Here is a 15,488-nt window from a genome sequence, read left to right as displayed (position 1 = left end):
TGTCAGCCCCCACCAGAACATAATCTGCTTGAGATCTGTCTTACTCACTCTGCATCCCCTGGGTCTAGAATTGCACCCGTGACACAGTCAGGCTCAACAAACACGACTGAATTAGAGAGGGAACAGTTAGGAGCCAGATCACAGAGGGCCTGAGAGGTCATGTTAAGAAATTTTTGGATTTTTATCTAAAAGTAAATATATCTGTTTCTGAAATGACTGATCAAGAAGAGAAGATACTTGTGGCGAATTAAAGAGCATTAATTTTACTCCTAAAATTACACTGAAACTCATAAAAATTCCTCTGAAGAGATCTTTATCCAGCTCTGGAGTTCTACCCTGCTGCACAGCAATGGGAACATGTTCCTGAAAACTGGGATAGAAAAATTTTCAGAAAGCCAAAATCTTAAGGACAGCGAGGGACTCTATACAAATGTATGTCAAATGCCATGAAACATAGTTCCTGAACTGCCAGCCCGAGAGGCCACAAGTTAAAGAGCCTTACAACTAAATTCCCACTCTGTGGAAATTTAAGAAATATAAATTCACAAATAAACCTGATAAACAAATGCAGAAAAAAATTTAAAACTGGGTAATTATCACTTGAATTTTGCACTTGAAAATTTATCTTACCCTGTAATTTTAAGTTGAAGCATTTGTGCCTGTTTTCCATTTTCAGCTATGAAAACTTAACGTCTAGATCTGGAAAGAAAAGATGTTACTTTTTACCTTAAGGCTTGCAAAACAATAGGCTTTGTTGGAGATCCATTCCCATCCTGTGGACTTTTCGATATATACACTGGAAATCCTTGTCAACAGGCTACTTGTCATAGTATAAACATAAAGGTTAGTTTCCATTTAAATAACCCCAATACCCCCCTTATGTATTATTTATTTATTATTTATTTATGCATTGAGTCTTTGTTGCGGTGCACGGGCTTTCTCTAGTTGCAGTGACTGGAGGCTATTCTTCATTGCGGTGCGAGGGCTTCTTATTGTGGTGGCTTCTCTTGTTCCAGAGCACAGGCTCTGGGTGCGTGGGCTTCAGTAGTTGTGGCACGTGGGCGCAGTAGTTGTGACTTGTGGACTCTAGAGCGCAGGCTCAGTAGTTGTGGCGCATGGGCTTAGTTGCTCCTCGGCATGTGGAATCTTCCCAGACTAGGACTTGAACCCGTGTCCCCTGCATTGGCAGGTGGATTCTTACCCACTGTGCCACCAGGGAAGCCCCCATCACCATTTTTAATGTCATTTATTGAAATCCCAGTCAGAGCTCTGTTACATTCTTCATCCTTTCAACTTCATCCAATCACCCCTTAATAAATGGAGAGCCTACACTTATAAGGACTCCATTCACAACTTTCAGGCCCTCATTTTTCTCTCAATGATTTCCTTCTCTTTTACTGCACTCTACAGAATATTCTATCCTATATGATACCCCAACTTTGTGTCTATTGAAATACCAAGACTATAAGTGGGAGGTCAATGAACTTATGTCAAAGTGAATCCTCTACAATGCTTCATCTCCCAAATAATCTGGTAAATTTCAGGAGTTCTGTCACATGTTGATGGTGACACCCAGGGCCCTGAACAAGACCAGTGTGATCAATGGTGCTTCAGAAATTTTTATTTTTTAGTTGAAGGTGATCCGAGCGCCAGGTCTGTTCTGAGCCCTTTCCATACATACACTCATTTAATCCTCATAACCACTCCATGAGGAAGGTAGTGTTATCACCCCTATATTACCAATGAAGAAGCTGGGGTACACAAAGGTTAAGCCCCTTATTCCCAGTTACTGACTAGCAGGTATATGAGGCCAGATTCAAACCCAGGCAGGCTGGCTGCAGAGCTCAGACCTGTGGCCACTAAAATATGCTGCCTCTTCTTTATAGTGTCCTTGTCTATCGTGTATGTACGTCTCTGTGTATATGTATCTGCGGGAACTCTGCAAAGCCTGCCTCATTCTAACAGTTAATTCTTTGATCACCCGTTCAAGCACTGTGTATAGCAGAGAAGAGATAGCAGCAGACGTTAGGGATAAAGCTCAGAGGATATGTCTAGTTAAACAAGTATGAGGGCAGTAAGGATGCTGACCAGTTAAGGGAGAAAGGGTGCTGTACAAGTGAGAGCAGGCAGCCTCATCCTGGTTTGGGGTTGAGAAGGGGAACTTCCTGAAGGAAGTGATGTTTAAGCTAAAGCAGAAGGATGAGCAGGAGTTAGCTAGGCAGGGTGGGGGGTGGCGCACGGAGAGGTGTCAGAGGAGGGGCCTAACCCCTGAGGTCATGAGGATGGCCAGAGCACATCCTGAAATTCTTCTATGAAAGCCTCACTATTCCTGGCCGTCACACCCCAAGCTGGTTGACCTGTGGCCCCGCTGGCCGAGATGACGTGATGTGCCACGGTACAACACACCATGTGTTGATCCTTTTCTCCCCCAGCTGGCTGCCCAGGCCAGTGTTTTAGAGGTACGGTTTCATGTAGGCACATCCTAGAACTAAAATTACATTAGCAATGCCTGCGGCAAAGCTGAAGGAAACACCAGAAAGCCAAAGCAAGCGTGCTTTACTGAATTTATGATGCAGAAAATATCTGTAGTTTCTTAGACATTTGCATTGCTATAAAAATTACACTTTATGGGATAATTATTAATGGTTTGATGAGAAATAAACAGTATAAACAAAATATAGCTGATATTATGAAAATGTAAACTGTGTAAATCAAAATCATAATTATTCAGTACTCAGAGGCTTTCTTTTCTTAATATATACATATGAAATTTCTTACACACATATACAATAAAATCTCACAAAAACCATGACTGAAGCTAATCACTGTACAAATATGAAAATAAATCTTTATCTTTAAACTCAATTTAATCTTCAGCAGGACGGTTGTGTGGGTTTGGCTGTATGCAAATCACATTTAGTATTAAATAATCAAATGTCATATATGTCATATAAAGCAGCAAGTGGAAAAACATAAATTATGAAAATGCATGAGGCTAAAGTTAACAGTGAAAAAATGTCTCCAGAGCCAATGTTCTTTCCCATGATGAAACTAAAGTATTAGCCAATGTGTCAGGATACATGAAAAAGAGTATAGTATAATTGTGATTTTAAAAGCTCTCCAAGGAAAAATTGAGACAAGATGAGTTCCTTGCATAGAACTATGCAAGTGTAGCAGATTAAGTTCAAGTTAAAAACATCAGCTATTTTTGTTCTTACCAAAAATATCCTCTAAATTTACAGGTGTTCATGAGAACCTTCATGAAATCAAAGGTTGGTAATAATCTTGGTTTCCTAGCAAGGCAACTGAAAGAGCTACAAGTAGCTCTTCTTTAAACAAGATTGCTAACCAGAGGTATAAGTCTCTAATTTGGATTTTGTGGCAAAAATATTTATCCAGGTTCACATCAATCACAAAGATGATTGCTTTGTTTATCACCGGCACCTATGTAATCTAATCGATTTGGGTGAACTGGCTGTACAATCCAGAAGCAAAGACCAAGATAATACTTCTGTATCAAAGGTATACTATTATATACAGATTGTAAGACAAATATAGACACTTTGGGGGAAAATAAATAAAGACAACACAGTAACATGTATACTAACACAGTTTTGTGCAATTGCACCAAACACCTAAACTTGAATACCATATATCAACACATAGGTGTCAGGTCTGTTCTAACCTGGGCTCCACAGAGGCACCTAGGCAAACAGCAGTGGCAAAACTTTCACTGCACCATGGCACAAAAATAACCATCTCTCCCTGGTTCAGTCTGACAGTTCCCGACCAGCAAGGCATTCTTTTTGGTAAAAAAATGTAAACTTTTTTTTTCTCCTGGGACCAAAAAACAGAAAACAGGAAAGAATGTTAGAGTTGTTGAGGACAGAACCAGCTTTTCAGTAAAAAAGAAAAAAAACACCCAACTAGATCTCATCAGTAGAGAGATGAGATTTGTCCATTTGAGAAGCTAAATGGACATTGTGGCTATTTTATAATCTCTGTGTGTTAATATACTGGCCAATTTTTGTTAAAAAAAAAAGCTTGGAGAATTTAAGGTCTGATCATAAAGATCATAAATAGAATTGTTTTAATTCTACAAGAGGTATGTTTTTAGCTTATGTAGTACAATAAATAAGAGCTATTATTTATGTTTTTTTCAGCAGGCTACTTGGGGCCTGGACCTATGAACCAAGATAAATTCAAGTTTGGTTGGGAATAACTTAGTTGGTTCAGGCCACTGAAAACTAGAACCAAAAACCAAAGCCATACCTCGCTGACCCACCCTGGGGTCAGGTATTGACTCCTTTGGCTCTGGAAGACATTTCAGTGGGGAAGTTTGGGAGGCAGCACAGCTTCTAGGAGAGCAAGACTCCCTCAGGCTGTTGCTGAGGATGAGTCCCTAGTCACCTCAGACAAAGGACTCTGACTTACCTATACCCTAACTACAATTCCTCTCCAAAAGAGATGATTTTCCAAAACTACACATAACGTTTCTTTCACTGTTCATTATTTAAGGAAGTGAATGCTGGCAACCAGGGAGTTAGGGGATTTGCGTTATACTGGAGATCATGCTCTTAAACCATGGGGAGGCTTGAGTATGCATCTTTTCATTTGGTAAAATGTTAAATCGATACTAGTGTATTTTTAAAATGAGATATAATTCACATACCATAAAATTCACCATTTAAAATACACAATATAGTGGGTTTCAGTATATTCACAAAGTTGTGCAACATTACCACAATATAACTCCAGAACATTCTCATCATTCCCCAAAGAAACCACAGACCCATTAGTAGTCACTCTCGATTCCTCCTTTTTACCAGCCCCTGGCAGTCTCTTGCTGGTGTTTTTTTTTTTTTTTTTTAAGTGAAGTGTGACAACTTTCCTGGGCATTGTATTTTCACTAGCATGTGGCTTTATATTTTTTCATTAGAATTTTTAACAGTGAATTCAAACCATGGACTTTATAAGTATTCTGAGATTATAAAATACCCTCTTTTATATACAAAGTATTTTTGTCCCCCAAATGTTTTCTTTCTTTATACATAAAAAATAGATTTTTCTGTCTCTGCTGGAGCTTAAAACATTACCACTTTTTCTCAATTAAATTCTGTTCTTGTACAAGAAGTGAGAAAAATCAATACTCCAGTATTTAAAAAGTACGAACGACGAGAGTCTTTATTAACTATGAACCATCGTGCTCCCCTCTCACTCCTTAAAGAGCTACAGAGCTGAGAGGACCAAGGCCCGAAAGGCCAAGCTGCAGATGAGGAAATGGATCTAATGTGGGTTGGCGACATGTCTGAGACCACAAGGCTAGTTTACAGCAAAGCTAGGATGGTAACCCCTTTTTATCAGTTTTCTAGTATTGAATATTGGAAATAAATGTCATAGGTTATCTACCACATGAATCTAATTATGTCAGGGAATGTCTTGTATAGGTTTGATCTGAGCATGTGCTTTTTTTTTTAACCACTTTAAAAACATTTACATGTCATCTGAAGATTTGTAAAGATAAGACAGGTATGTTTAACCAGAGGGCCCAAATCATTCATTGAAACATAGCAAAAAAAGAGCCGAGGTTTTGGAGGGACCTGAGAGCACAGTTCGGATTCCCCACACTGTAATAACTCTCCCTATGACAAGTCCGTAGGATGTACCACTCCATGTAGGAAGCAAATAAGTCACGTTCATTCAGTACTCTGGGAATGAAGGCTTTGTGGGTCAAGGATGTTCTGGATTTAACCGTTGCAACAATTCTTCATCTGGGTTGACTTTCTAGAATTGGTCCCACTCAGATTGGTAATGGATTTGCTGTCATCCTCATCAGTTCTTTTTTTCACTTCTCTGGAGAGAGAGAGAGAGAGAGAGTCATACAAACAGAGAGAAAAAGGAGATTACTGAGGTTTAAAACTGAACCATAAACAACTCTGTAGAAATAAAACAGCACTGCTGAGCACTTGCTGTGTGCCATCCAGACAGTGTTCTAAATGTTTTGTAGGTGCTGACCTATTTAATCCTCACAACTATATGATTTTGTTGTGCCCCATTTTATATGTGAGGAAACAAAGGCAAAAAAAAGTTAAGGAATTTCCCTTAGGTCACCCAGCTGGAGAAGTGGCAGAGCTGGGATTCCAACCATGCAGGTGGGCTCCAGCACTTGCATTCTGAGCACCAGGCCACACACTCCTGCATGTACACACAGACACACATGCCCAGGTGCATACACATATGTGCACACACTCATATGCACACACACAGACTACTCCTGCTCTCTCCTGTGGTTTCACATGGCTTATAGTCTGCCACACGCACAGCTCACTCCTTAGGACTCGGGAACCTGGCTCCAGCCCCTAGCTAATGCTTAACAGTAACAAAAGCAGTGATGACTTTATAACCATTCTGTGATTATACACGATCATGGTGATAACAACAGATGGTTAAAATCCAGAAAAAAGGCCTTCCTTTTGCCTCTTCCTAAATTTCTTTTAGAATTAACTGCTAGAGGTAACACTGGATCAAAGATCTCCATGATCTTATAAAAGCCCCCTAGGGAAGTCTCCTACCCCGGGGATGCTTGTGAAATACATGCATCCTGAAGTCCCACCTTTACACAAGCTGAATGGCAGTCTCTGTGGCTGAGGAGAGTGTGACAGCTTGTCCCCAAGATGGCCCTAAAGAGTTCTGCCTCCCCTGTCAGTGTCTAGTGCTCCCCCGTTAAGTGGTGAAGCTTGTGCCACTCCCCTGTGGTCAGCACTGGCTCTGTGATTGCTCAGACCAATAGAATGGTGAGGAAATAGTGTGCTTAAACTTCCCAGCCAGGCGTTAATAAGTCCTGACCATTCTGAGTTGCCATTGAGAAGCCCAGTGTTCCTCACCAGAAAGAGGGCAGCAGAGAGGTCCTGGGGGCTGAGATGCCACAGGGAAGAGCAACCCTGGCAGCAGACATTGCACTGAACCATCAGCATGTGTCTGTGACTGCAAATGCATGAGACACCCGAGGGAGAGCAGTCAAGGACCCTCCAGTGAGATCCAGTCACTTCTGGTAATTTCAAAAAAGAAAAAGCAGTGTTCTAGGTGATTGCATTTTGGGTGGTTTGTTACAGAGCAGTAGATCCTGGGAATTGACATATTCCCAGCAAGCTGTTCAACAGAAATTGAATGTAATCCATATATGTAGTTTAAAATATTTTAGCAGCCACAGTAAAAAAAAAATGTAAAGAGAAATAGGTGAAATTAATTTTACTAATATATCTTATTTAACTCAGTATTACAAAAATATCATTTTAGCATGTTATCAATAAAAATATTAATGAGGTATTTTATATATATATTTTTACTATCTTCAAAACTCAGTATTTATTGACTACACCCAGCACACCTCAGCTTGGATTAGCCACACTTCAGGCAGCTAGTGGCTGCTAAACTGGTCAGCGCAGTCCCAGAAAGAGCTGGTATGTGCTAACCTTTGAAAACCACTGCATTGTGAGTAGGAAACAAAAGGGAAACTAGTTCTTGCTGAAGACCAGTTAATAAATGCTACATGTTTTCACATAGTTCTTATTTAATACACACAACACACACACATGCTGACAGGTGACAAGTGAGCATTGCTGTCTTCACAGATGTGCAACGACTCAGGAAAAGGAGGATACACAGTTCAACCCATAACACCCTATAAGACTTGGTTCAGACTTCTGACCTCCAGAACTGTTATATATTTTTATTGCTTAAACCACCAGGCTAGTGGGAATTTGTTACAGTGACAATAGGAAATTAAAACAACTTCCAAATGCAAAATCTTGACTATTTGGTCATTCGACAGATGTACGATTTATGCCAAGCTCTTGGATCCTCAACTAGTGAGTTTTTTTGCTTTTGTTTTGTTTAATTGTACTTTTTTTTTTTTTTTAATTTGGTTGCGCCAGGTCTTAGTTGCGGCATGCGGGATCTTCCCTGCTACATGTGGGATCTTTGTTGCAGCATGGGGGATCTTTAGTTGCGGCATGTGGGATCTAGTTCCCTGACCAGGGATCAAACCCAGGCCCTTGCATTGGGAGCGCAGAGTCTTAACCACTGGACCACCAGGGAAGTCCCCCTAAGCTAGTGAGCTTTGAGAGTCAGATGTCTTCTAAATAAATCGTCACCAGGTCCTGAAAGCTGCTAACACACAAGAGCCAACCTCTTGGCAGGACAGGAATTCACTTTCATTTAATGAGGACAGGAGATTCCAGGTGCAGGGAATAGCATGCATAGAGGGAAAAGGGCATAAAAGAACTTGGGCATGACTGGAAGCAAAGTTTGCTGTGTCTGTAGATGATCATTCTTTTGGGAAGCAAGATAAGAGATGCAAACAGAAAAGTGGGTGAGCTGGGCTCTGGGGGACTATTAGCCGCTTGCTAAGGAGTGTGGACTCTCTGCTGTAGCTAGGGCACCAGTGTGGGATGCAAGCAAGAAAGTTTTAATTGGATTTTTATTTACAAAGACTGCCTGATTACAGGGTGGAGGGTGAACTGATGTTGGAGAAACTCTGAGGCAGAAACTTAGGTGCCTCCTGCACTAAACAGGGTAGAAAATTCTGAAGTCTGATGCAGAGGGTGGTGGGGGGAAGAGAGGGAAAGAAAGAAAAGAAAACAGAAGAGGGGGCAGGGGAGGGGAGGGGAGGGACTGAAGGAAGCTTGCAGAGAGGTTACTGAATCAACAGGGCCCCAGAACCCACTAGAGGTGGATGATGAATAAGGAGGAAGGAGTCAAGACTGATCCTAGGTTACTCTTTTTTTAATTATGAGTTTAGTCATTTCCTGAGAAAGGCAGTACAGGACTGAGGAACAATTTTAAAGAAAAATTAACACATTAGGATTTAGAATTGTTGGTCAGTCATGCCTATGGAATTTCCATTTGTTGGTGGGAATATGGCTGTGGAATTTTTAAAAAAGATGGGAGTTAAAAATACAGAAATGGGAAGTCACCTTCTAGACATAGTTCTAGAAACCACGTGGGTGGAAGACAGGCAGAGAGAGGAAGAGGAAGAGAATGCAGAACAGAATCCTGAGATTACCAATATTTAAAAAAGGCAAGCCAGAGAGATTCGGAGTAGTGAAAAGTCTCAGTTTTGCTACTTAGTAGCTATGTCACTTTGAGCAAGCTGATGAAGCATTCTAATTCTCAATTTTCTTGTCTGCAGTGGGTATAGTAAACACAGCATCTTCACAAGACAACTCACATCTCTCCCTTCCAGAAGGTCCAACAGGCCTCTGTCAGTGACATATCATATGGCTGCCTGGTCATATATTTTGTTTTCTTTTTTTTCCCTCTAATGTTAAATTGCACAGCCTATCTTACATACCCTGATATCTCTACAGGGCTTTCACGATGAGCAGAAATAATAATAATGCAGACATGACTGAACATTGAAAGCAGATATTAAGGGAGAAAAATAGGTACCCATATTGTTCACCTGTCTTCAGTTTCTTTAATCTGCCAAAAAATGCAGGCATGTCCCACTTTAAGGAAATCAGGAGATATAATTCCAAACATCTAAAACAGGTTTAAGGCTGGGAAAATTAAATTACCTCACCCCAAACTGCCATATACTTAACAACTGTATTTTAAATGATTCAATCTTATGGACAGATTTACACCCAGTGGGCTCAGCAATGGCACTGAATTGATACATCAGCCGGAGTTTTTGTGTTTTTCTCAAATTTCAGGCCACTGACCAATTTAATGCCTGTTGTACTTGAATCTATTGCAAAATGTTTAAAGCCTGTGGCTCTAGTGATGGCAGATTTACTTACTAATGGACAATGGTTGGAATAAATGTCTATCAGCCCTACAGGGAAACTGCATTTCTAAGGAGAAACTTTTCCTGGGATGGAGAGATTTTCCAAGAAAAAGCAGAGGAGTTCAGGTTGTTAACCAAACATTTATGGCCTCCCTTCGAAAATGAATACTGTTTTAGACAGTGCAAATCCATAAACTTTTTCTAGTTTAAGATTTATGACATGACATGGTATGAAGGGGAATTATTTTATGAGATCTAAATCAAGAACTTACATGTTTTGCATTATACAAAACATTCTGAAGGCTATAAAACTGTTGTAAGTGGTAATTTTACTTGTGGAAACTATACCATTTTCATTTAACACTTGGGTACTTTGACAAGCAATCTGATGACACAATATAAAGCAAATTAAAGTCCCTTGCTTTATTTATAATTTTCCTATTTTAACACATTGTTAACATAATTAACCTAGAGTCCTCAAACCAGGCCATCATGCAATAGCAACAATTTAAAAAGCTCTTTGATAAGTGACTCACAAGAAGTGACCTTGTTATCAAAATGCTTCTGCACACAGGTGTTTTAAGTAAAGAAGCTACACTGTAAATGGGGTGCCTGCTGGGCTGACCCAACACGCCAGCAGGAGAAGCAAGGGAAAAGGCCTCCAGCTCTCCTATATTTATAATACAATAAACAGAATCAATTCTGCACTCTGGGTGTGATTGAGGCAATTTGGAGTCATTTAACTGTAACATGACCCTGCAAGACAATTCCGAGTTAAACAGTGATTATGTTATTCATTGGAGTCCAGGCTGTTATATATGGAATCATAGACTGTCAGAACTAGAAGGGGCCTTAGGGATCATTTTCTTTAGCCCCCTCCCTCATTGTACAGATTAGAGATGCTTCAAGGAAGTAGGGACTTAGTCAAGACTCCACAGCTATTTGGGGTAGATTTAAAATTGGATTTTGAGCCTCCTGACACTACACTCCTCCAACATGCTGGGCAGAAGCCAACAGCCTCAAAGAAGCCCTGACCTGCAGCATCCTTTCCTGCTCAGCCTGGGCAGCAATTCAGCACCCCCTGCCTGAGGCCACGGTGGCACCGAGCCCCTTATTGTACTGAAGTTAAGAGTCTTATAAAACCAGAATCTCACAAATGATCAGGAAAAGAACTACATGCCTAAAATTATGTTTTTGCTTTGTCAGCAATTAAAGATCACTGGCTGCATTTTGTTAATGCACATTTTTATATTTTTTCTTTCTTTTTTTGGGGGGAAAATTATTATTTAATCCCTTTAGACCAGCAAAGAAATCATCTTTTAATTTGTGACAGAATATTTGCTAAGAAACTGCAAGGATTAAAATAGTTAAATCCAAGCTCCTCAGTGATGCAATTTTCATTCTAATCCACATCTCAAAATGTTACTTATCATTAACACCAGTGCCTTAGTTTAATAATTACCTGTGTAATAATGTAAACAAAGTGCTTCCAACTGGCATGATATACAACTTGCTTTGTTGAGTTTTTTTTTACCTTGGAAAATGTCGTACTATAATAGATAGTTATATTCATAATAGTCTCTTGTGCTTAAAATCTGGTTCCTGGAAGTGATTCACACACGTCAACTATTAGCTTTGTGGTGACGTTTTGCAGAAATGTCACGACACCTCAGATGCACCTGCTTTGTTTGGCAGTAGAGGTATTTTGCCAGTGTTCACAGTGAGCAAGCAGCATACCAGTTTTCATAAAAACTATGTTTGTTTCTCCAACCACTACTGAAAGACAAGACAGTGTTTTCCAATGTAGATTCACTTTATGGCCAAGAAATTTGACGTGCGACACTTGAGTGAAAATTCAAACCTACATCCAGTTTTCCAAATATAAGGCAAAACTTTACCGAGCAAGATGTAGAACAGCTTCCACTATATTCGAACCATCTTTGGCGCTTGTTTCACAAAATAATGCCCCATAGGTCTGTGAAAACATATATACACCATTAAATGAAGGTTTTGATTAGGCTTCCTGGAGTGTTTGCTTTTAAAATCAATAATATAAAAATATTGCCCTGTTGAGTATGCTAAAACTAATAGTTAAGAAATTGGATTCAAAGTTTCAAGACTTTAAAAAAACCAGGTCTGAGCCTAGTTATTCCAGGAACAGTTCCTAGTCAGAGGATTTTTATTTTGCATCCAAAAAAAAAAAAAAAACCCCCACAATCAGAATTTCATGGTTTAAGGATCTTATATCCAAGTGGCACACATACTACCCAATGTTTTCTATCAAATAATTTGAGAGAGAGAAAAATGGTAGCTTAAGGTAATCACTCAGGAATTAAGTGTCCATCAAAAACGGGTCTCCTTTTGGCTGGCAGCTAATACACATCCCTCCCTTCACCCTGTCATCTTTTCCTATCAAGATTCAGTAGCCTCTGTGTTGCTGAAACCAATGGACATTTTCTAGTCTATTATTTAACTTCCCAGTGGTTATACATACAATCACTGATCATATCACTCTCCTGCTTCAAACCTTTCGATGCTTCCCATCCCTTTCAAGCAATGTTGAAATGCTTACCTGGCCAACAAGGCCTAGCTTGTACATGGCCCCAGCCAACCTCCCAGTTTCACCTGCCACCACTCTCCCTCACTCACAATGCTCAAGTTACCCTGACTGTCGCTCTATTTCCCCAATGCTCCAAATTCCCTCCCACTTCAGGACCTTTGCACCTGCTGTTACCACTACCTAGGTTATCCCGTACCCCCAGTAACCCCCTTCACCACACTGACTTTTACCTACCTTCTAGATTTTTAGGTAATCCTCCCTTGAAGTTAAGATTAAGTGTTTTCTAACTCTGAAAAGTTGGTATTAGGTCATCCTATAAAACCTCGACATATGTATTTTTCCAGCATAGCACCTGGCACAGCTATAACTGATGAAGTTATTTTTGTGTGTCTTTGTCTAACAAGCTGGAGACAATTTCCTTCAGGAAAGGAGAATTGTGTGTGCTGTGGGGCTGGGTGTGGGTGACACAGTCCTGTGTGGGATACGGGGAGGATGTGATGGGTGCTCTAGAGCAGGGAAAGAAGGAAGACCCAAACAGTGGGGAAAGATTACTATGAAATCTTTACCCATGAGCCCCCAAATCCATAGAAAATCTAAAAAATACCCCAAATGAATGTACTTCTAGTAGAAATGGATAGTGCTGCTGCTGAGTTTCATAGCCAGGATGCTATGGGGTGGAATAGAGATGGTCTTTGAAGATGCCAGAGGGTGGAGGACATGAGATGCATAGTAAGTAAGCAAACCTTGAGAATCTGAGAAGTTGTGGGGAGGGATTACAACTGGCATGCAGCCAGGAAGTATGAGATCTCTAGGGGGATGTGTGAATTACACAGGTTTTATGTCTGTCTCCCCCAGACAGTAAACTACATGAGGGCAAGGATGGTCTCTTTTGCTCTCTACCCTTTGCTCAGCTCACAGTGAAGTACTTTTCACATGGTAGATACAATTAAATATGTGTTGAATGGGTCTCTTCTGTGTTTCATTGCCTAGTTTTGATGTTTATCATATTTGGCTCACAGTTCTAAAATTTAAAACAAGAGACAATTCCAACTAAAAGAGTGAAATTGAAACTTCTTTAAATTCACATGTATATGTTACAGAGCAGTCCTTTCATGCTGATGACAGACAACAGTGATAGCAATGTTCAATCAGATGGTTATGGTAAGAACTTCCTATTTTAACGCAAGGAACGTCGGATTCCTTGTTTGGGTAAGACAAGTCATAAGAGGGCCATGTAGCATTCTGACACAATGATAATGAGAGAATAAACACTGCCCACAGTAATAATCTGGACAGAAATAAGGTCCATCCTTTATACAAATGCATAGCCAAAAATAATTTTATACTATTCCAACTGAGTTCGAATCTTGGAGAAAAGAATGAGTCTTCCAATTCTCTTCACCCCTTTACCCAGGTGACACACTACACCATCTGCTGCCCTTGGCACAGCGGCGCTCTGGAACCAAAACCTTCTTTTCAAAACAGGACACCCATTCTTTTTCCTTTACTTGGATTCCAGGACTAGAGAAGGATTCCAGGAACTGGGGAAGAGTGAGGAGGAAGATGGGATAATTTTGCCTCCTCTTTGTCATTGATACTCAATGCGGGAAAATGATCACATGATTGTTTTACCTCCATAAGAGATTTAATTCTTGGTGCAATTATTTACATTCATGGGGAGGATGGGGAGCACTGGGAGTTCTGCCCACAAGGACAGAAGACTCATCAGAGTGGAGGTTTGTCAAACAACCTCTTCAGCAAAGGCAGTCAAAAGTGAAAGACCCCTTCCAATTTGGACCCATTCTTACTCTTACCATGGCCAGTTTTTCTCCAAAGTACCCTGGAACACACTTTTGTCCCTCTGCTTCAGCACTGTCACGGAGATCAGCCTTGTTTCCTACTAACATGATAGGAATGCTCTCATGGGCTGCATCCTACCATGAAGAAAAGAAAAAAATTGTGCATACATGAAACACTGGACAAATTATGAGGATGGTAACGACAAAAGCTATTTCCAAACGCCCCTTACATGCCACATGATATACAGACAATCTCTTTAAACTGCAAAATACCTCTAAAAGGAGCCAAACTTTTTCCCATTTCCAGATCAGAACACTGAAATTAAGAGAGGTTAAATAAGATGTTGTAAGGGCCAGGGCCAGGGTCCAAACTGACTCCATCACCCTTTCCACTGTATATACAAAGCAATACAAATTCAAGAGGCATGACCACAGAATTACATTTGGCTGTGGTGCCCACATAATTTTCTGCAATTTTCACTCCAGACAGTGGTGATTATAAGTCAACTTCATTATCCCAGGTACAAAACACACAGATACTTCCTCAGCTACAATGGGACAAAAATGGAGTCTGAAAGTTCCACACTCGCTGCTATCTGGTTTATAACAAAAGCAAAACACGTAGGCCCTACAGGTCAACATTTTTCTTGTGAGGAGTCAATGAGCAATCATTCAAAGTAACAGATTTTCAGGATGATGCTCAAATCAGCATATGCACTCTGCCGCACTGTCCTGCATTCCTTGGAGGAGCTGGCCGGCAGAATGTAAGATGTGAGAGGCAGAGTTAAGTTTGGGACTCCGCCCCTCCCACCACCTGGCCGTTCACCCGCTCTGTGAAATCTGGCAAGTTTCTTCCTGTTTCTGCAGCCTTTTCCCTATCTGTAAAATGAAGGGGTCAGTAAGGGCACATCCCCCCTGAGCAGGCTATGATGAGGAGAGAAGACAACCTGAGTAGAAAAACAGGTTTCTGGTTCCGAAACAAGTGAAGCTGCATCCCTGAGACATGGGGAAATGACTCTCTGCAGTGCCTAAAAACATCCAGATGTTCATCCACTTTGGTACCACACCTGATACAGCATCAAGAAATGAGCCTCAAAAACAATGAAATTATATTCGACTTCCTTTCTCTTCAGACCACTTTCCTCCAACTGAATGAAATCAGAGTGAAGTAAAAGCGAAGGGGAGAAGGAAATGAAATGCCCTCCCTAAAACTAGACGCCCCACCCATTAATGTGTTAAGTAATTGCGTTTGGTGGGGAACTGCTCAGGATCCAAGCGGGCATTATATGGAAGCCATTTATCAAATATTCACTTAAGTAAGCCACAAATCTGAGCGTCT

General features: G+C 40.5%; 1 protein-coding gene and 1 long non-coding RNA gene across 4 annotated transcripts in view; one reads left to right on the top strand and one right to left on the bottom strand.

Annotated features, from left to right (window-relative positions):
• Positions 1-714: 714 nt before the first annotated feature.
• Positions 715-15,488, top strand: part of LOC130845323 (uncharacterized) — a 62,889-nt gene continuing 48,115 nt past the window's right edge. Inside the window, exon 1 of the long non-coding RNA XR_009051385.1 lies at positions 715-843. This is a non-coding gene — a long non-coding RNA (uncharacterized LOC130845323). The remainder of the gene's footprint in view (positions 844-15,488) is intronic.
• Positions 2,306-15,488, bottom strand: part of RASEF (RAS and EF-hand domain containing) — a 71,866-nt gene continuing 58,683 nt past the window's right edge. The window contains exons 15-17 of one of the 3 annotated variants that reach the window (XM_057722355.1): positions 14,165-14,284; positions 11,689-11,765; positions 2,306-5,853 (exon numbers count right to left, since the gene is read on the bottom strand). In XM_057722355.1, coding sequence (XP_057578338.1) covers positions 5,748-5,853; positions 11,689-11,765; positions 14,165-14,284 — 303 coding nt within the window. In that variant the 3' untranslated portion in view covers positions 2,306-5,747. Of the gene's footprint in view, positions 5,854-6,919; positions 7,049-11,688; positions 11,766-14,164; positions 14,285-15,488 lie in introns of those variants that run through there. The other 2 variants (XM_057722356.1, XM_057722358.1) reach the window with 2 other exon arrangements.

Source organism: Hippopotamus amphibius, chromosome 2, assembly GCF_030028045.1.
Source record: "Hippopotamus amphibius kiboko isolate mHipAmp2 chromosome 2, mHipAmp2.hap2, whole genome shotgun sequence".
Classification (NCBI taxonomy): domain Eukaryota; kingdom Metazoa; phylum Chordata; class Mammalia; order Artiodactyla; family Hippopotamidae; genus Hippopotamus; species Hippopotamus amphibius.
This window is presented reverse-complemented; position numbering and strand designations above follow the sequence as displayed.